At 43.2% G+C, this 20,420-nt stretch overlaps 1 protein-coding gene across 1 annotated transcript; it reads left to right on the top strand.

Moving 5' to 3' along the window:
• Nucleotides 1-16,075: 16,075 nt before the first annotated feature.
• On the top strand, nucleotides 16,076-18,298 carry LOC139600336 (acrosin-like). Its single transcript, XM_071448474.1, has 5 exons — nucleotides 16,076-16,146; nucleotides 16,424-16,666; nucleotides 16,961-17,226; nucleotides 17,493-17,638; nucleotides 18,113-18,298. The coding sequence occupies exons 1-5, from the start codon at nucleotides 16,076-16,078 to the stop codon at nucleotides 18,296-18,298; spliced, it is 912 nt and encodes a 303-aa protein (XP_071304575.1).
• The last annotated feature ends 2,122 nt before the right edge of the window (nucleotides 18,299-20,420 follow it).

Below are 20,420 nucleotides of genomic sequence, written 5' to 3'. Positions count from 1 at the left end.
ATTTGACACTACAGACAAGGTGTGTTTTCTTTCTGCAGAACAGAAAAACACAAATTTGAGAATAACACTACCTTTCACTAATGTATAGTCTTCATACAGGCCTCGGACCCCAATGGATGCAACAAAGAGCAGCATATCCATCTGTGTTAATGTATGATCAGGCTACCAATTCAGCACTGCCAGTGAGAGAAAGATTGCCAGAATCTTTTACCAGCACAAGGACATATCTGCATTTTTGTTTTCTGGGCTGAACTAAGGTGAGTCTGCTTGTGCTCTCCAAGTCTGACAGCTCCAAACATGAAATCACACCATTGTGGTTAGCCCAGCAGTGAACACAAGCCCTGCTGAGAGCCCGCTTCAGACTACCCAGGTTCAGCACTGCCCCAACACAGCCAGAGCATTCCCAGTTCACGTTTGGCTGATTCTGTCTGCCTGCAAATCAACACAGACACATGCTTGAAGATACAGCCCAGAAATCCAAAACACTTCTGAAAATTTTTGTGTATTCCCCATTTCCTATCTATTCTTTCTCTCTCTCTCTCTCTCTCTCTCTCTCTCTCTCTCTCTCTCTCGCTCACTCACTCTCTCTTGCTCCCCCTCTCTCTCCTCCTCTTTGTCTCTTCCTATTTTGATTTTCCAACAGATTTTTGGGTCTGGCTCCTCTCCAGGGCACACAGATGGTTTACTAGCAAGAACTCTGCCCAAAATTTCTCTAGTGGCTTAGGCAGGGACAGTGTTAACAAGAAACACTACACAGAGGTTTCTTTGACAAGATGGCCAGAGTGGATCATCCCAAAGCAGCACTGGAGATGAGCAAGAAGCACATCTCAGCCCCCTACAACTCAGTACAACATGGTTCTCAAGTGGATACTCCTCTTCATCAAGTGCTCCCATGCAGTGCAATGCCTATCAGCCACAAGAGGCAGCCAGATCTGGTGTTCACTTCAAAAACAAATCAAATATGCTACCTGGATGAGCAATGACTAGTAACCACTTTCAGCTGTAGCCAGAGAGGATGATGTGGCTCAGCAGTGCAAACTGATTCAACCTAATAATTGTCAGAGCTGAGAGTTTCAGGAGGAGATTTACAATGGTTCTGCAGTCTGGCTCTAGCCTTAAAAGTTAGGGTGGAGGCTGTAAAGAATTGGCAGCTGATAACAGAAATGGAATTAAATCAAAATATCTATCCTTTGTTTATTCATCATCTTGAAATATTTATAATGGTCCAAGTAGCCCTCCACCCACCTCACACTTGAGCTTTTAAACGTGTGTCCAGATTCAAGACTGACAACATCTTGAGTCCATCTCTGGATTAACCCAAACCCTTCTACTTTGACCATTAACAGATACTTCAACAAAATGAGACCGAAATTGCAGCTGGCATCAGCTTTCTATTTGCTGTCTAAATCCAAATTAATATTAGGTGTTACAAGACTAAAATAATCCCTAATGAACCTGAGAAATGGCATCCTGAGTGAAGTCATGCAAAGCCTGACTTCAGCCAACAGTCCTTTTTTTTATTTATATATATATATAAATACATACATAAAACAAATTTAGGGCAAACTGCCCTTAATAGAGCAATGTATATTACAATACCTACCTAACTGGATTTTAAGACTCCCTCTTAAGTTTAGCATTTCCTACCACTCTAATTATTTTCTTTAAAAAGAACTGTATACACAGAGTCCATATTAAAATCACGAATATCCATAATGCTCCTAGAGTTCACATCTGCTTTCTTTTTTTTTTTTTTTTTTCTCTTTAAGGAGATGGTTGCCAGTAAGGAAGATTACATGTTGCCTTAAATTTTCCCAGAATATGTCTCCTTGGATCCAACATGTGTACTTTCGTACACATTGAGAGGGCAGCTGGAACACTTCACATACAGATGTGAACCTTCCCAGAGTTAATTATTCACATTATTGTTTGCATCTTCAATTTGGGTTACCTAGCTTGTATTAGAGTCCTGCATACTATGCACTAGTTTTGGTGCACCAATACCTTCTGGGAATTTCTGGCTGCAACTATTGATTCATATCTAAATTCCCAGACACTTTTTGATTTGTGCAACTGGTAGTGAGATTGTGAACACACAGGTGGAAAAAAGAACTTCTACCAGGAAAGTAGTTATTTAAACAATTAGCAGCACAGAGAAGACTAAGGATACCTCTTCTAAAACCTTTTATCTACATTCCTTATTCTCCACTGCCTGCAGGCATCCCCTCCCTTTGGTGATCTGAAATTCCCAGCCCTGCAGACTGCTGTCTTGGTATACTATTTTTGCAAAAACTACAAGGCAATTTATCAAAAGGTTTTTGAATGACGACACTTTCTCCCAGACCTGAAGGAACAGCTCACTCATTTCTTCCATATCCTCCTTGCACTTGCTACAGAAGAGCTGTGAGGTATTTTTGGTGATCTATTTCAGACTTCTTTAACATTAGATGCTCTAGTTTCATGGTCTGACAACTGATTGATAAGTCCTCTTTTGTGGGCTGAGAATGATTGACCTTTTCCTCTGGGATTCCCATTATAGGGCAGCCCTGTGTCCTCTTTCTTGGCCAAGTGCCATGGGAAAGACAGTTTGCAAAGACAGCTCAAAGAAAAATGTATGAATTAAAAAATAAAAAAAAAAAGGAAGAAGAAGGCTTTGAAAATCATTCAGCATGACTGTGCACACATAGTTTAATATACATGAGTCTTTTTCTTGTGTAAGGTTTCTTTCTCACATCTCTCTGTTGACCTTGAATGTTAAGATGAGCCTCATTTTAAATAGGTTTCCTTGGACATGTCTGATCTCTAGGCACTTTTTTAAGAGAATTATCTACTGGGATCAATTTCCAAATAAAATCCATCACACTCAAGATGTGGATTTCCAACTCCACAAGCCATTAGTTAGGCCGGAAGAAGAAATTGCAGCAACCATAGGCTTCCCTGAAAGTTATATGATCTTGCCTCAGAGGCCAGCAAGACCATTACTGGGGAATGGCTAACGGGAGGATGAGAGGAAGGAAGACCAGATGCTTAAGATCTGGGAAAGTAACTCATGCTCCTTGAGAAACCTCCACTACTTACTGCAAAGGTACAGTCTCATTAAGCAGTTGGTAGCTTATAGAGCTGAATTATCTGCTTCACGTCCATACCACACTTCACCCATAACTGTGCATAAGTCAAACTCTGAAACTCTGAGATTCCAGAAAGGTCAGAGGAAAAAAAAAGCTACTGAAACACCTTGCAGTGGAAATAACACTGCAAAATATTCAGTCCAACTCCTGTACAAAAGAAGTGACTAAAGTTATTCAGGACGTAAAATTTTCAGGCTGGACAAGGGCTCCCCAAGCATTTTTTTTATATCTAGTCAATAAACACTTTCCATGAAAAGCAATTTCTCGGAATCCCTCAAAGTTGAGGCCTCCCAAAAGATTGTAAAAATTAAGAATTTAAACATGCAGACACTTTTCAATCTCTGTTTGCAAATTTCTTTCACTGGATTTTTGCATGGATTTCCATTGGGCTTATCCTGGACTTGTTATATTTGTTTTAGGGAGAAGTATTTTGTTAGTTCTATGGCTTAGGACCTGTCACAACAAGGGAGAACAGGGGGAGGTCTGGGAAAACATTGGGATACCCATTGCCTTGGCATATTGCTCAGGAATCTGTCAGTGTATGTTTTGTCAAACATTCAAATGAGTTGGGCACAGATGGAGGGAGATTTTTTTCTCTCTTAAACATTAACTAAATAGTTCCCCAGACACAGCAAGATGCTCATCATACTACTCCTGATGAAACACATTCAAGTGCAGTGCTCATATTATTTACAAATTCAAGCACCTAGGGAACTCTGCAGAATGGCAGCCTGAAGCCAGAACCATTAATGTATCTTGTTCCCATAATGTCCAAACCTAATACCATTAAGAGGTCAAGTCATGTACTGGGAGGTATGTTTGCTATCTGCAGGCCATGATCAATGGAAAACTGGTTTTTGCCATAAATACTAAGTAAAAAAGAGGAGGAATCATAAAAGCAAAACACACCCTGTGGTATCATTGCTACAATCCATACTGGGTTCAACTGTAGGGTGGTCAGATTTTTATTAGAGATGAGTCAATTCTGGGGCCTGTCAAAATAACTCATTCATCTGCTGAGCTTGCTACCGTGTTTGAGCAAACCTAAAAGATTTGCTTAGGAAGAATTTCATAGGATAATAATTCCTATTATGTGGGCCTGAAAACAAAGAAAATACAGCTATATGAGATTATTTGAATTTTATGTGTACATGGATTATCTGATGCTGAACATTATCATCTGTAGAAACACTTAACTCTTCCTTTATCTCACATGATTTTAGGTAAAAATTAGTCTGTTTAAATTTAGATTTAAATTTTTGCCAAGTTTAAGGGTTAGATATACCTTCTAGAAAGATCATGATGAGGCACAGATCTGAACTACCTGGAAGTCCTTACTCAGCTGTAGATGAAAAGACAAATATCAAATCCACCTATTCCAGTTGTCAGAGCACCAAGCTCAGAATCAAAGGTATTTGTTTGAATTCTAGTCAATACTTGTTACCAAAGTGAATGACAGTCTAATATCTTTTCTTTTTTTCATAATTCTTTTTTAAATTAGGCATAAAAACACTTAGACAAGTTGAGTTTTGCATTTCCAGAAAGACAGAATGAGTAATTTCACTGAACAAACAATAACCACTGTAAACAAAAGAAAAATGCCAACAGTGGAGGGAAAAGAGTGGAGAAAGGGATGCTTTAAGTCTTGAATTCTTTTAGTTGGCTTTCTCCATGCAGAGACATTGACATCCCATATTTGTTATAGTGTTTGGCAACATCAAATTAAACCAAGATATGGCTTCATCTGACTGGCCTAGGAAGTGAGCATAATGCTGTTTCCAATAGGACTGAAGATGGTATCAGTTTCAACAGGGGTAGTAGACAACCTCAAGGATTTAATTGAGGTCTACACAGAGCAAGAAGAGACCTTTACCCCTTGGTAAAGGACCCAAATATACCTGATGAGCAGGGGCACCTTTATCCAGCATCAAAGGCAATGGTGCAGCAGGAAATTCAAACATCTGAAAAGTCTAATGGCTGAAAATTAAAAAATGCTGTCAGTCTGCTAAAAAATGATTTTTAATTCAAGATAAATCAAACTAACAATTTACAGATGTTTGGAAAGAAAATGTTTAAGTTACTCATTTTCAAAGCCTGAGCCCTCCTTACCTTCAGTATTCCACTTTCATTTTAATGGTTGCGGTGGCTTTCTGCCACTGCCTGCTCCCTCCTGATGCACAGCACAAACCTCATGAGTCTGCAGGTCTTACACTCAGCCTGGAGTCTGAAATCACATAATTTCTATTATCTTCAGGGTTAAGAAGTGGAAATAGGGAGAGAAACACAAGAGTTGATTATCCCTTAACAGAAAGAATATATGAAGCCTACATATACATATACATATACATATACATATACATATACATATACATATACATATACATATATAAAATTTAGTGAAATTGTGAAAATCTTAGGCAGTAAAATAGATCCATAAAGAAATAGAGCACATAGATCTTTTAGGATTTATGCTAGTATGTCATATCCTTTTCTTTAGGATTTTTCCCTTCTGAGAAGCTAAGAGGCCTCAGAGACAAAATGTAAACAATGGTTATCTGCTTCTGTGGAATGCATCAGGTGTGTCTGTGATTAGGCCCATTCTTTAATGTTTACAATTAATGGCCAACCACAGACCAGATAGCTTGGACTCTCTGTCCGAGCCACAGACCTTTGTTATTCATTCCATTCTATTCTTAGCTAGCCTTCTGAGGAAACCTTTCCCTCTATTTCTTTTTAGTATAGTTATAATGTAATATATATATATCATAAAATAATAAATCAAGCCTTCTGAACATGGAGTCAACATTCTTGTCTCTTGCCTCATCCAAGAACCCCTGTGAACACTATCACACTAGTACTTTCAAAAAGCACATGTATGAAGCCCACCTGTATTGACAAGCCAGAAAAGGAGCCTCAGATTGTCTTTGAAGCTCACATGTCCAGTCTAAAGCTTCTAGCTCTGTGGCTGGAAGTCGTGTGGCTGGTGGATAGCAGGAAGATAGGTCACCTCCACTGCTTCACCACTGGCTTTGCCTCTGCTCCCTCCATCCAAGCAAACCTTAGATGAGGAAGGATATGGCTACCATCTCTTTCATCTACTGGTATTTCCAATCATGTGGTCCACTTTATACTGTTCTTGGAAAAAAAGGGCATTGATATCATTATGTTATGGTTGGTCAAATGAAAATTTCTGTTCTGCTGGTTCTGTGATCTGAGAAGACAAAGAAGGGAACGGGAGACTGATACAACCAGTTCATCATGAAGGACATGAATGCAGCAGAGACAGGCAAACCTGAGCTGACTAAGACTCCATGCGCTGGCTTCTCCCCAGTGAATGTATCACTACAGGTCTTTCTTCAAAAATTAACTTTGGAGCCTAAATCACTCTTGAAACATGTTGAAAATCACCCTGGAAACATTTACAACATCAACAGTAAAACTGCAGAGAAAACTTTTCTAAATCAATCTCTTACACATTTGTGCCACCTAGTGAACAAAACCTAGCTGAAGTGCTTTTGTGAGAGGGAAGACAGACCTTGGTGTCCTCAGAAATGCTTGTTGGCTCTGCAGTGTGCTTTGGTGGCTCACCGGGTTAACTGCCTTTGTCCATCAATGTTGGGCTGCCAGTTTCAAACCCTAGAAGGACAGCAAATGAATGTGACCTGAAAAACCAGAGCCACAAAAAGCTCTTCTGTGTCACAGGGGGGAAAATTCAAATAGCTGGATCTCACTCTCATCCTCTCACAGTCCCATAAGCAACATTAGCAGTAAGTGTGTGCAATGGAGTAATGAGGAACTCAGAGTCATTCTGGGTTCAGATACGTAGAGTGTAACATCTAAACTTAAACAATGGCTGTCTGCTATTCTGCAAGGGGAACCTTAATATTATATAAATTAATATCCACTTGGACTGTAAAAATCATGCTGGTACTATCCTGGGACACAGTTTCCTATAAAGTTCATTGCTATTTTGGGACCGTAATGCATTATGAAGACATAGCATTATTCATAGCAGCCTTGAGGCCTCAGACAAAAACAGGGAAATTTGAGCATAGCTATGATTTACAGCCTAATCCAATAAGAGGGGGGAAAAAGGAGAAACCCTCATTTTACAGATGAGAGCAGAGTCAGGTAGGGCATGTTTATGCTGTATGTTTTAGGCCAAATCCAGGGTCTGGTGATGATAATGAGTTAGTGTCCAGGTGTATACAGGGTAGTGCATACATGTCTATGCTGTTCCCTTGTCTCTGGTGTCATGATCCTGCATGGCATCCAGGACAGCTCAGATAAGGGACTAAGGAGGCTTGCAAGGATTCAAAGTCTAAATAAGTCTCCTAAAATGTTAGTTGATTTTGGTTTAGTTGATGTAATTTAAAGCTTTAGCTGTGGACCTTGTTTCCAGATTCCAGGCCAAAATCCGTAACCAAGTGTTATTTCAGTATTTTGCTTTGAGCCAATATGTATATTAAACAACAGCAATCAGATCCTGTGAAAGATGTTTGTTTATCAGTATTTCAAATGTAGCAACTATCCAGGCACTGACTATCCCTGCAGAGAAATAAACTCAGTTGCAGGACAAACAACAGTTCCACACGTTATAAAATAGTGCCATCTAGTGCTTACTTTATGATAGATTGAACTACTTTTTTCCTCGAAGAAAACATCCTGTAAGCAACTATGTTGCTCAATCCTGAACATACATTCAATACAAAATTTCAGATTTCAATTGTCTGTAAAAGTTAGGTCTAGAATATGCAAATTAATTATATCTGTTCAACTTTTGAGTTATTTCATTAAAGGCTTATGCAGAGAAAACATTTTCCTTCCAACAAATTCATAGCCACCGTCAAAATTAGGCATATATTTATTGCAGCAGTATTGGTTTCACAGCCTGTGTACCAAATTTTTCTAAGGAAGATTAAAGCAATCAAAGAAGAATCACTAGTGAGTCTCAAGTAATGAACTGGTTATGATTGCTCATTAAAACCTTATGATAAGACATTTATAAGAACTAAACACACAAATTTACAAACCACTATTTTGCTCCTGAGAGCAACATTGCAATTAATTCAGAAAGACTAAAGATGATGCTTATAGAACAGAAGAACATAAAAATAAAACCTGCCAGAGCAGCACCAGATGATCCTCAGCACACCTGCAAGAAAGCTAATACTGGAGAAGCCAGTGGAGCATTTCCCCAAATTTTCACATCTCTGCCATGATAGGACAAGCTTAGATCTATGCAAGGTAAAGGAGATGGTGTGTTCTAAGAGTTTCATGTGTAGAAGTCTGCTGCATTGCTGAATTAAATTGTTCTTTGGATTGGACAATGGCCAAGCTCCTGCCCATGATACAAGATAGTGTGTGACAGTTACCAAAAGGGATGTGTGTCCATGCCCCCATAGCCCTGCCACATTCTTCCTTAGTGCCCACAGGAAGCTTTCTGCATCTCCCTATTCCTGAATGCCTTGCCAGACACTTCAGGACATCGGTTACCACTGTAATTCAAAAGGTGCTGGATGCGTCATAAGGAAGTACATACAACCTGTCCAAAAAGGAGAAAATGCAGCATTTGTCACTGCAACTCTTTGCTGTATTATTTCTGGCCTCAGATATACATCAATATCTTCAGTCACACTTGTCTGAGATATGATTTCAGCAATTTTCATCTGGTGTATTTGTCTTACCAGAGGTACTACTATGCTAGAAGTGTACAGGCTGTAACACTGATAATTCAATAGACAGATGTTTTCCTCTGAACCTGCAGTGATCCAGCTTATCCACATCCACAGGAAGGACTCTTGTACCACTGGAAAACTCTGCCACTGCACAAGGTACATAGTCTTGACTGATTGTCCTGATTTAAGGGTTCCGGGGCTGTTTCAGCAAGACCAGAAATGTCAGTTCAGGTATCTTGGATTAAGTCCAGGTACATAATTGTATTCTTCCTGTCTACATTTCCCTTTTGCTTTTTGTTGGATAAACTATTCCTCATGCTGCAGTCTACATTGTGTTTTGCTGCTCTGTATGCTAAAAAGCTGCCATATTCCACCCCAAAGTTGGCTGTATTCAAAGGATGGATTAACTGTTCTTTATGTATGCAGTTTGGAACTGGATTGCAAGGTCCATTGTGTGTTTTAGGATCAGTGTTATTTAAAATAATGGTTTACCACTAGTATCTTCTCCTTATACTCAAGTCTTAAAAGAAGCATATAATAAATAAACCACTGCAGAGAGTGGGTTAAAATCTACAATGAGCCAAAGTCAGTGTTTGGTTTGAGTCTGATTGCTGTGACATTTTTTCTGGAGGGGGCTGGGAGGGAAATGGCCTCTTCAGAATTAAGGAAAAAATAATCCACTTACATCATAGAAAGTTGGAATCACATCAAAGGCTGTGAAAGCTCAGAAACTGGCAGCTTGAGATCCACTAAAAACTGAAATTAATTTATACCTTTTTTGAATAAAGCTGGAACAATGATTCAAACAACTCAATCCCTTAGCAATTTCACAACCTTTTGCTATTTTTCAGAAGTCCCTCTCTTGTCTTGGTGTGTCAAATCACCTGTTTAAATCTTTTGCATATTTAGGACCAAATTGTGCTCTCCTAAGTGTTTGATGCTGTTGAGTTCAATGTGCTTGGGAGAGCTGCAGAGCTTGGCCTTGACACAGAGGGGATGCCAAAGTGGGGCAGCACAGCTTGAGGGCAGCACACAACTCTCTTTTCTGCATAGTTATGCTCTGCTGGAACCTTTCAGAGAAAGTCAATAAACCCTCATTTTTAAAATGGGAGTAAGACCAACCTACCTCCCAGGAGAGCTGAAAAGCTTAAGCATATCCATGTGACATATCCTTTCTGGTATCAATGGGCCACCACAGGCTCACTGGCCTTTCTGAATCAATGCACATACACATATAAATATAAATATAAATATAAATATATATATATATATATATATATATATATTACCTCTTCAGCCCAAAATTTTCAGAAGAGCATCATTTAGATGCAGGGATGACTGATGAGATGTAGTGTAGGGCATAGTGTAGGGCATTCTTTTGGTGCCAGAATAAATGTTCTGGCTGGATTTATGGTGCAAAAAATGCCCATGCCAAGCCCCAGATGGGGAAAGGACTCTAAGGCACAGGACTAGGAACCCTTCAGCCCAAGAGGGGGATGAATCCATGGCATCCCCTCTCCCAAGTTTCATCTCAGCACAGAGTATTAATAAACCAGATATAATCCCAGTCTATTTGCCTTTTGAAGGTACCTCAGTATACTTATGTATTAAAAATATAGTGGATAGCCAAGAAGGTAAAACTCATGAGAGGAAAAAGGTGCCTCATCGTGTAGTTAAGCAGTTGAGGTGCTCAGCTGCAAAGAGGATGACCTGGGCTGTTTCTGCCTTTTAGGAGCCTGTTGAGGTGTTGCTTTTTCCACTGGAGATAAAGAAAGGAAATAATCCAGGCAGTCCCAAATAACCCCTTTCAGATAGAAAGTCTGACCACCACTTTAGGTGCTGTTTTCAAGCTCCTAACTGCAGGTCTGACACAGCCAGGCCAGCTCCTGCTAGCACCAGTGTGCTTTCTGGGATTGAACACCACCCTTTCCCTGAAACCATGGTGTGAAGCTTTACACACAAGCATGCACATGCCTGTGTTCATTTTCTTCAATGTTAATCCTGTTTGATCCATGCACATTCTTGGTGTAAATTTATTTTTGAACATTTCCTCTGCTGACAGCCACCTTTACCAACCAGCAGTATCTTGCTATCCCCCTGCTCAGGACTCCTGTGCTGCAAAAATGACACCTTTGAACAGGGGGACTGCATCACTTTGAAGCCAGGGGATAGAGAACATCCCAAGCCGCTCTTCCTAGAGGTAGGTGAGAGAGATTGCTGTCAGCTTCCACTGAGAATCATGACAGTACATAGAAGAAGATCACAATCTGTGGAAGGCCATGCCCCTAGACACCTCACCTGCTACTCATGAACATCTTAAAAGATGGTGAAATAGATTAAAAACTTGGCAAGATCTCACAAGAGCCCTTGCTAATGCACTTCTTCCTGGTTTTAATATGGAGATCTAACCAATAGAACCTGATTAGAATCTGGTTGTCCCAAACGTCTCAGTTGAGAAGAATTAATCCTTGACAGTTTTATCATTCTTGTCCAGGAAGTACTTAGGGGAAAAGCTTAAATGGGTAACATTTTGGTTTCCTTCTACAAATGTTTCAAAGCAATAAGCCACATTTGTCAATGAGGGCTTGGCTTCCTCCAGTTTTTGATTCAAGGTCCTAGTCTGGCTGACACAGCCACATTCGATACAGACTATAACTGTCCCGTAGCAATGTCAAGTGAGGGTGTTTCACAAGCACAATAATTACAGCAGTTAATTATTTGCACAGTGTCATAGGTGTACCTAGTAATACATCGTTTAGACAAATCCCTACCCCAAGAACCTTACGGCCTAATCTGGACGGGCATAATTAATGACCCATGGAAATAAGAGCAGAAGCGAGTCAAATTTGAGCTCATCTCCTATTTTGTCTATGGGACATGCTGACCCCTGTGAGTAGCTCCTGTTATTGCCGAACTCGTTTTCCAGCGGCGTCTCTCCGTTCCTGAGGCTCTGCCGCCCTCCCGTGGCCGCTCGGGCTCGTCCGGCTGGCCTTGGGGATATCATCTCGTGTGTTAGTGCGTGTGGCATCCTGCAGTCCCCGGGATCAGTACTCTGCCAGCTGAGGTAGACATCTCCTTTTTTGTGTCTCAGAAAACGAAATATGTTCCCTCCAGAAAGCATTTAACTGCCTTTTCCTCCAGAGCATAAGGTGCTCATAGCATCACAGAATCACAGGTTTATCCTGAGCTGAAAGGGACCCACAAGGATCACTGAAGTCCACCTCCCAGCATCGTCCAAATGCTCCATGAACTCTGTCAGCTGTTGCTGTGACCACTTCCAGTGCCCAACCACTCTCTGGGTGAAGAAGCTTTTCCTAATGTCCAATCTCAACCTCCCCTGAAAAAGCTCCTAGCCATTTTCTCATGTTCTGTCACTGGTCCTCCGCTCAGTACGAGATTGGGTCCGGGCAATGATAGTGTGTGGTCAGTAACACATATTGACACAGGGACAAACCAGCAGCCACAACAGAGCCATGAACTTCTGGAGCTCTTAGATACATTACAATCCAGCCTGGATCCTAAGGCAGAAAAGAAACTCTTACAGCCTAGGTGCAATCATTCCTGAAAGGCTCTTCTGAATCCACACAACCATCCTTGTGTGAGCTGAACCAGGATGTCCTCCTGCATCTGTTTGACTCTATCCTTTGATCATATACTTAGTTAGAAACGCCAGCAACATCTTTTCCAAGAATAAACACTGAAAAGCAGAAAAACTGCATGAGTGAAGATCGAAGCAGCCCTCAGCAACTGAGGAAAAAAGACTTCAAAGGCCTTGGGAAGACTTCTTAAGAAAATATGAACTACCAGCAAGAAAAGCCACAGACTTAGTATTTTGCCTGGGAAATCTTCCCAGTTTCCCATATGCACCCCTGACAAAATTTTTATGGCACCACAGATAATTCTTGCTTGCATTTCCACGAAATAAACAAGCAAATTTACACAATTTTACAGAGAATCAACAGGCCCTTTGTCCGTGCATGTGCTCAGGAAACAATAGTTCAAAAATCTTGGCTATCCCAGTCATACAGCTCAAAGGAAGATATTAGGGATGTCCCAGCCAGCTGAACAGCAAATATTTATTGCATAAGAAAATTATGGTGATGTAAATACTGTTGAGTTGCCAAGGAAATTGTAAAAAACTTCACACCCTCCATAAATGTGTACACATCTTTAGACAAAGATGTCTCTATGGCTTTGGGACAGAATGTGAGAAACATGATGAGCTTTAAAATATGATTGAAAATGTACAATGTGATATTGGAAAATGCAGACAATGCATTAACCTTTTATATGTGCATGTATACATGTAGTCATATGTGGACAAAAGCAGCAAACTGAATAAAATACTCAACACCTTAGTTTAAATGGACTTTATAGGGACACCCATGCTTTAAGGAGTTTTTTCCCATTTTTACTGAAGTATGTTTTAAATAAACATTTCATAAAATTAAAAGAAAAATCATGTCATAAATACAGGTTATAGAAAAATAAAAGCATGAAGAAGATAGAAGAGATTCAAAACTCAACACAAAAACATGGAGATATATTTCACTTGCTCAGAAAAAAAACACCATTGGAAATGTCTCACTTCCAAAACAACTCTGTCCATTTCTGTTCACTTTTATTTTCTTCTAGTCCCTCATCTCAAAACTGTGAATACTTTTCAGATGCACACACACACTCTTACTGTACTCCTGAGTTCTCCAAACCCCAGCAGAAGAATCTCCTACAAGCAAATTTTTTCCCAATTTCTAGAGAAGCTTCCCACAGTCATTACCCTCCCATTAACAACCAATTCGATTTTTTTTTCTCCCTCTCTTTTTAATTTGCACCATATAATGCCATGCTTAACATTAAACATTTATTCCTTATTGCTCAAGTAAAATATGTATGTTTCTTAACCTACAGCATGGTAGGTAAAGAAACCTACATACCTACACTGCATCTCTCAGCTTACACAGGCACAATACGAATAAAGATGCTACACACCATCTGATTAATGCAAACCCAAAGCCTGCTTCTACTATGGCTGCTTTGCGGCTCTTTGTGTAGTGTATGGGCAATGTTAGACACTGCAGAATAACATTTCTCAGCTGCAATGTGGATGAACCTGGAGAACTGAAGCTGTAGAAGTCAGGAAGTCACATTCAGCTTCCCATGCTAATATCATGAAAACTGAATTTTTAACTTTATACTTGTCACAACTGCACCCAACTGTCCTATAAAAATGCACAAAAGATCACAGTTTCCTGAACTCTACTCAATCCAATCATATTTCTGCAGAAAGCTGTGTTCATAAATTAATTGGAAATTAACTTTTTTCCCCATAAAATATCTTTATGCATCTCTTGGAATGCCTGAGCCTTACGTTGTATGTACATCATTCAGAGTAACACCGTGCTACAGACACAAGAATAATCAATGATCTAGATGTCTGTATTATCTTGCCATGTAACAAAAGAACAGTGTAAACATACCTGGCAAACCAATAGGATCACTTGTGTAGCAAATCTTTTTCATAGTCTACATTAATATTGAAGGATGCAGTTTAAAAAAAAACAGCAGAAATAAATAGATTTGCCATGTACCCTAACTTTTTCCAGCCCTTCTATGCTTACAGACAGCTGTAATTCCTTGGAAAATACATTGAAGAAAATCCATTTCCAATATGAAATAAAATTTCAACCATTTAAATTTTTCTAAAAAATAGAAAATTCCAGTATCTCTTGTTCTGTGTCCCTGTAAAGAAAAACAAATATCTTGCCTATGAGAAGCAAAGCAATTAACCAGTTTTCCTCCCCTCTCACCCCATTTTCTCTTAGAGCTCCAAAGTAGATCTACTTTAGATGGGTGCCAAACATAAAGCACTTCCAGAAGTCAAGACCAGTATGGTCTTAGAAGAAATTCTGTTTGCTCCAGAAATACCAGGTAAGCCAGGTAAGGCTTCCCAAACAAGCTGTTGAAATTCTGGAAGACTCAGCATTGTTCTCAAAGTTTTCTGGCATGCTGGGGAGAATTTCCCATGCTGGGGAGAATTGTGATGTACCTTAAGAATAGTGAAGATTCTGAGGTATCATCCTAGCAATTAAGTCAGCTACTCTGTTTAGGTCAGTATCATCCCTGTCAGGACTCACATAACCCAGCATTTCTCAAAATAAAAAGCCATGTGAAATCTTAAATATTTTACCATGCCTACATTTCATTACTCAATCTCTAGAAGACAATCACTGAAAAAAATTTCACAATTGCTACAGAAATATTTAGAAGTGTAACTTCCAAACAATGTTCCTCATTGAAAACTACTAACAGCTTCTAGGATGCTTCCACCTGAGAAATAAAGCCAATTTGTCAACATCAAACTAAATAAGTAGCAGATTGTTCATTAAAAGCTATTAGGACAGATTTTTTTCTTTTTCATTTCCACGCTGAATCTAAAGCAGTTGCATTCACAGCTGCCCTTCAAACATCCACATTGGAAATGTGGATGCCCACCCACTGTGGCTGTGACTGGATTGGCTTGTGACCCAAGCACATACATGCTTCCTGAAGGAGTTCCAGAGTGATTCTGTTTTGCAAAGAATCTCATGGAAAAAACTGCAGAGAACAGAGAGGAGCAGAAGCAGGAAGGCAGTGAAATTTCAAAGAAGCTGTGATGCCATGCAAGGTGTTTTCCTGTGAGATGTTAGCAGACACTGACACAAGACAGCCACTGCCTGCCCCAGGGACTGCACACCCTCATCCCACAGGAACAGGGACTTAAAGCTGCAGAGAACCTTCTTACAAGGGCAGATACTGATAGGAAAAGGAGAAATGCCTTTAAAGTGACAGAGGGTAGCTTTAGATAGCATATTGGGAAGGAGCTTTTGACTGTGAGGATACTAATGAACTGGCACAGGTTGCCTCAAGCAGCTGTGGTAGCCCCGCACCTCGAAGTGTTCAAGGACATCTTTGGGGCCAGGCTCTGAACAACCAGATCTAGTGCAAGCAATCCCTCAATGCCCAAGGCAAGGGGGTCAGAGCTAGATGATCACCAAAGTCCCTTACAGCCCAAACCATTCCATGGCTAACCAATTCCACGTTGCCCCTCCCCCAGTGGGCCCTGTGCCACAGAACTCCGCAGTGCTCAGAACATGGAACCCACCCCTCTGTGACATCAGCCCCAGGACCAAGGGCACCACAGGCAGCGCAGCTGCTGCGGGCAGTGTGGCTGTGACTGTGCTGCTGCACAGAGCTCTCAGTGCTTGCAGCTGACACGTGCCTCTGGCAGCCATGAATTGGCTTGGCCTCCTCGTCCTGCTGACCATGGCTGGGCTGGCGCAAGGGACATGGGACAACTGCGGGTAAGTGGCGCCAGGCCCAGGGAAGGAGCCATGGCAACACTTGAGGCCTTCCCTGGAGGGGACATGCCTGCCCCCCATGGCCAGGCCACAGATTCCCACCCACCATGGGAAGCCTCAGTTCCTTGCCAGCAGCCAGGTGCTGGCACAGACACACCCCCCCCATGGGCTTCCCTGGCCTGTTGTGCGTGCAAGCCCTTGTGGGGAGGGCAGAGGGCTGAGCTTCAGCCTGAGCCACAGCAGGCCATGAAGCAGCATGGAAATGACTTTCTGCTTGCAGAGGGACCTGCGGACTCCGACCTCCGCAATATGTATATAGCCCCATGACTTATTCTTACGGCAATGTGGCTTATGATTATGGCATGACACGTGTTGTGGGTGGTGCCAGTGCCACGGAAGCAGCTTGGCCCTGGCTCGTCAGCATCCAGCACCCATGGATAGGAGGCCTGGGACATCTGTGTGGAGGGTCCCTCATCAGTCCAGATTGGGTCCTCACAGCAGCCCACTGCTTTGATGGTATGAGGTAAGGACGAGCAGGGAATGGGGACATGTCCACAACACCAGCAGGTGCCCTGCCAGCAGCACCACCTGCTACTCCCATGCCCTTTCCTCTCAGGCAGCCAGGCTGCCACTGTGCTCAGGAAAAGCCTGGGCTCATGCCAAGGCTTCCTAGCAGCCTCCAGCTTGACATTACCCCAGCCTAAGATGTGCGAGGGCACTCACACCTGCCAGAACACTGTTCCCTCTGTGCCTTTCCAAGCTGAGGTCTGGCAACTGCTGGGCTGCTCTCTCAGCCCTCTCTCCATCTCCTTTCCAGTAATGCCAGCTTGGTCTCCGTGGTGATCGGGGCCACCCAGTTCACTCAGCCGGGCCCTGGGGCTGCAGTGCGCAGTGTCAAGCAGGTGGTGCTACACCAGTACTACAACCCTATCGACTACAGCTACGACATTGCCCTGATGCAACTGGACCATCCTGTCCAGTGCAGCTCATACATCCAGCTGGCCTGTGTGGCTGAACCCACCCTAAGAGTCTCAGAGCTCATCAACTGCTGGGTAGCTGGCTGGGGTGCCACTGCTGCAAGATGTGAGTACGAAGAACAACACCTTGGGCAGCTCAGGCCACTGAGGAGAAGGTTTGGGCTTCCCCACAGCAGAGACCAAAGCCAGGCTGCAGAATGTACACGTCTGGAGAAATGGGCCTGGCCTGCTCCCCAGAGGCAGGAAGCAGGGTCACAGCACTCCAGTGTGTCTGCAGAGGCAAAGCCAAACCCTAGGGAAAGGGATATCCCCCTGAGAGATGAGCAAACTGGCATGGAGCTGCCAGGGGCTTATTTCTTTCTCTGCTCACAGCTCAAGAATCAGCTGATCGCCTCCAGGAGGCCAAGGTCCAGCTCATCGATCTCCAGGTCTGCAACAGCAGTGACTGGTATGCAGGGGAAATCCACACCCACAACTTGTGTGCTGGATACCCACAGGGCGGCATCGACACCTGCCAGGTAGGAATGTGCCACGAGCCACTCAGCCCCCAGCAGCACCAGCAGCCAGGGAAGCACCACCCCAACACAGCCCAGGGCCTGCTTTGCCCGGCCACTCACTCACCCTCCCAGCCCCAGCTCCCCGTGACTGCTGTGGGGGCTTCCCACACACTGCCCATCCACACCTGCCTGCCCAGGCCTCCCCTTGTGCCAGAAAGCCCAGAAAGGCCAGCTAGTGCTCTTGGCAGTGAAGAGGTCCAGGTGCCAAAGTTCCATCCTCTGCACATCCAGGAGTCCTGTGCAGATAGGATAGAGAGAGCCCTACCCTACAGGAACCCAACTCATTCAGAGCCAAGCTTCTGGAGGCTCCAGCCTCTGAGCAGAACTTTCTCTGCCCAGAATAAAGCTCTGGCAGGAGCTGTGAGAGAGAAGGAGACAGCCCCAGTGCTGGCAGGTGCCACCAACACCACCTTAATCCTCTGTGCTCTGCTGCAGGGTGACAGCGGTGGTCCTCTCATGTGCCAGGACAACAACGCTGACTTCTGGTGGGTCATCGGAGTGACCAGCTGGGGGAAAGGCTGTGCCAGAGCAATGCAGCCTGGAGTCTACAGCTCCACTCAGTACTTCTATGATTGGATCGATTACAATATGCGTGTAAAGGCAATGAAAAGTGCTCCTTGAGCAGCAGAACCAGGCAGGATCCAGGGCAGGCTCCAGTGTACCACAACCATTTCCTGCTGGGCAATGCCTGCTGATCCAAAGGCAGCCTCAGGGTCAAAACCCTTCTCTGTTCTGACCACACTCATCTCTGTGCACACACACATACTGGAGTTGATTTAGTTGTTGAAATAAAATTACCTTTGTTCACATGGAACCATCTTTTCAGTGCAATTCCAACTCCGGGGTAAGACAAGAAGTGCCATGCTCAGCACCTGCAGAACGAGCCTGGGGGCACAAAGGGACACAGTGGCTCCAAAGAGCTCCAAAGTGCCTGGTCAGAGAGGAAAGTGCTCTGAGCCGCCATGGCCTGGAGGAACCTGCTACCTCAAGCCTTGGAAGAGGATAGGAAAAAAGCACATACCTTGGGGTGGTGCTCAAATGCACATGGGCTGCTGATTTAGGGCCTGGTGAGAGCCTGGGCTAAGGGAACAGATCTGGGAAACTTCCAAGCATGACAAGGGAAACTCCTGGCTCCTGACTGGAGTGCCAGTGCCCTAAGGCAGAGCCAGATTTCACAGGCAGCAAAGGGGCATTGAGGTGCCAGGTGGTCACACTTCACAGATACTCAGAGGAAGAGCTGGGGTCATTCTGGGGAGAGGAACCTGGCAGGAACCCTAGGAAAGCACACCAGGAATGCCGTGGAAGGCCAAGGTGAGTGGGCCAACACCACCTGCAACACCACGGCTGTTCACAGGCATGGCCAGCCTGTGAGCCAGGGGGAAATGATGCCTGGGCTTGGCTCCATATTTGGGAGGAGATGAGGGCAGAGAAAGGGAGGAGTTGTGGAAGATGAGAGGGCTGTATAAGTGTGGCCAATGGAGAGAAGGAGCAATCAAAGAGCCAGCTGCAGAGACACAAACTGCAGCTTGCTGTGCTGGTTTGCCTGAGGGCTGTAGATAATCACCACAGGATGGGCAAAAATCTTCTTAACTCACTAATTAACAAGTCATCTACATACTGTACAAATTCTCCCTTTAATTTTATATCCTTTCAATCAAACCTCAATATTTAGACTGGTGGGAGAGGGAAAGAAAAATGTTAGAGGGATTCCATGAGGAAGCCTTGTTGAAGGCACTTACTGTCTCATCCAGGTGAAAGCAAGTGAACATTGACTTTCTCCATCTAATGGAAGGCTTCAGAATGCCTTGGGCTGTGTGTCAATCTGCCTGCTTCTGGATGTTCTTCTTGGCTTCCAGGCCAATGGAATCCTATCTCACAGTGGGTGGCATGCCTCCATTTGTCGTAAGATGGGCTGGGCTGAGAAGAACCATCCCACATCTGTACTGGTCCCTGCCACCCGGACTTAAGCTTCTTCAAATATTTCCTGAAGTAAATTTCAGAGGCTGCCTGGTCACTAAAGACAGTGAAAGAGTGTCACTCAGGGTTGGGGATGGCCATTACCCTGTCCAATGAGAAGACCAGCTTAGAGTCACCCAACCATCCTGGAACAACCTTATTGCACTGTCTTGGCAAAATTCTGCTACCCAAACAATTTCTCCCAGTTCTGTGCAACCTTAATAAAGCCTCTTATTTGGCATTATTATAAAGCAGAGCAATAGGGCTCAGGAGCTCAGTCCCTGGGTAGGGACTGGGTGCCCGAAGCTAGCTCGCTCATGCCAAGGCAGCAGGGCTACTATCTAGCAAGCATGGTGATTATCAGCTCTATAGTGATTGCAAGCTCTTAGGATTTCAGCTCTGCTTGCTAGGTAGTGGTGCTCTGGGCTGGAGGCTGCAGCAGACGGAGAGAGAGGAGAAGGAGAAGGCGCAGGCTGTTCCACGGAGATGGCTTTATTTGGGGAGGTCCGTGAAGGGTCTCTGCTCTTCTTCTTTCTCCCCTAATGGGGTACAGTATGCTTCTTTTATAGGGTTGGAAAGGATCCAAGCTTGACCAATGGGTAAGGGGTTAACATGACATTGCCTTATAGGGTTACAGAGATAGGTTAAGGGGTGGAGGACAGGAAAAGAGGAATTTTCTTTTGCTGTTTCAGCATTCCTATTGTTCATATCCTCCATGGTGCTTTTCCTAAATCTATGGGGTTTACTACAACTCCACTTTCTGTTTTTACAAAAAAGGCGTTTGTTA

The sequence above is a fragment of the Agelaius tricolor genome, unplaced genomic scaffold, assembly GCF_023055355.1.
Source record: "Agelaius tricolor isolate 1412-34295 unplaced genomic scaffold, bAgeTri1.0.p SCAF_1, whole genome shotgun sequence".
Lineage (NCBI taxonomy): Eukaryota > Metazoa > Chordata > Aves > Passeriformes > Icteridae > Agelaius > Agelaius tricolor.
The sequence above is the reverse complement of the archived record's forward strand: the minus strand, read 5'-3'. Positions and strand labels throughout refer to the sequence as shown.

Bases quoted from the DNA above. Each gene is read 5' to 3' on its own strand.
- LOC139600336 (XM_071448474.1), top strand. From the start codon at position 16,076: ATGAATTGGCTTGGCCTCCTCGTCCTGCTGACCATGGCTGGGCTGGCG. The intron at 16,147-16,423 runs GTAAGTGGCGCC...TTCTGCTTGCAG, and splicing joins GGGACATGGGACAACTGCGG to AGGGACCTGCGGACTCCGAC. The intron at 17,639-18,112 runs GTAGGAATGTGC...GCTCTGCTGCAG, and splicing joins GCGGCATCGACACCTGCCAG to GGTGACAGCGGTGGTCCTCT.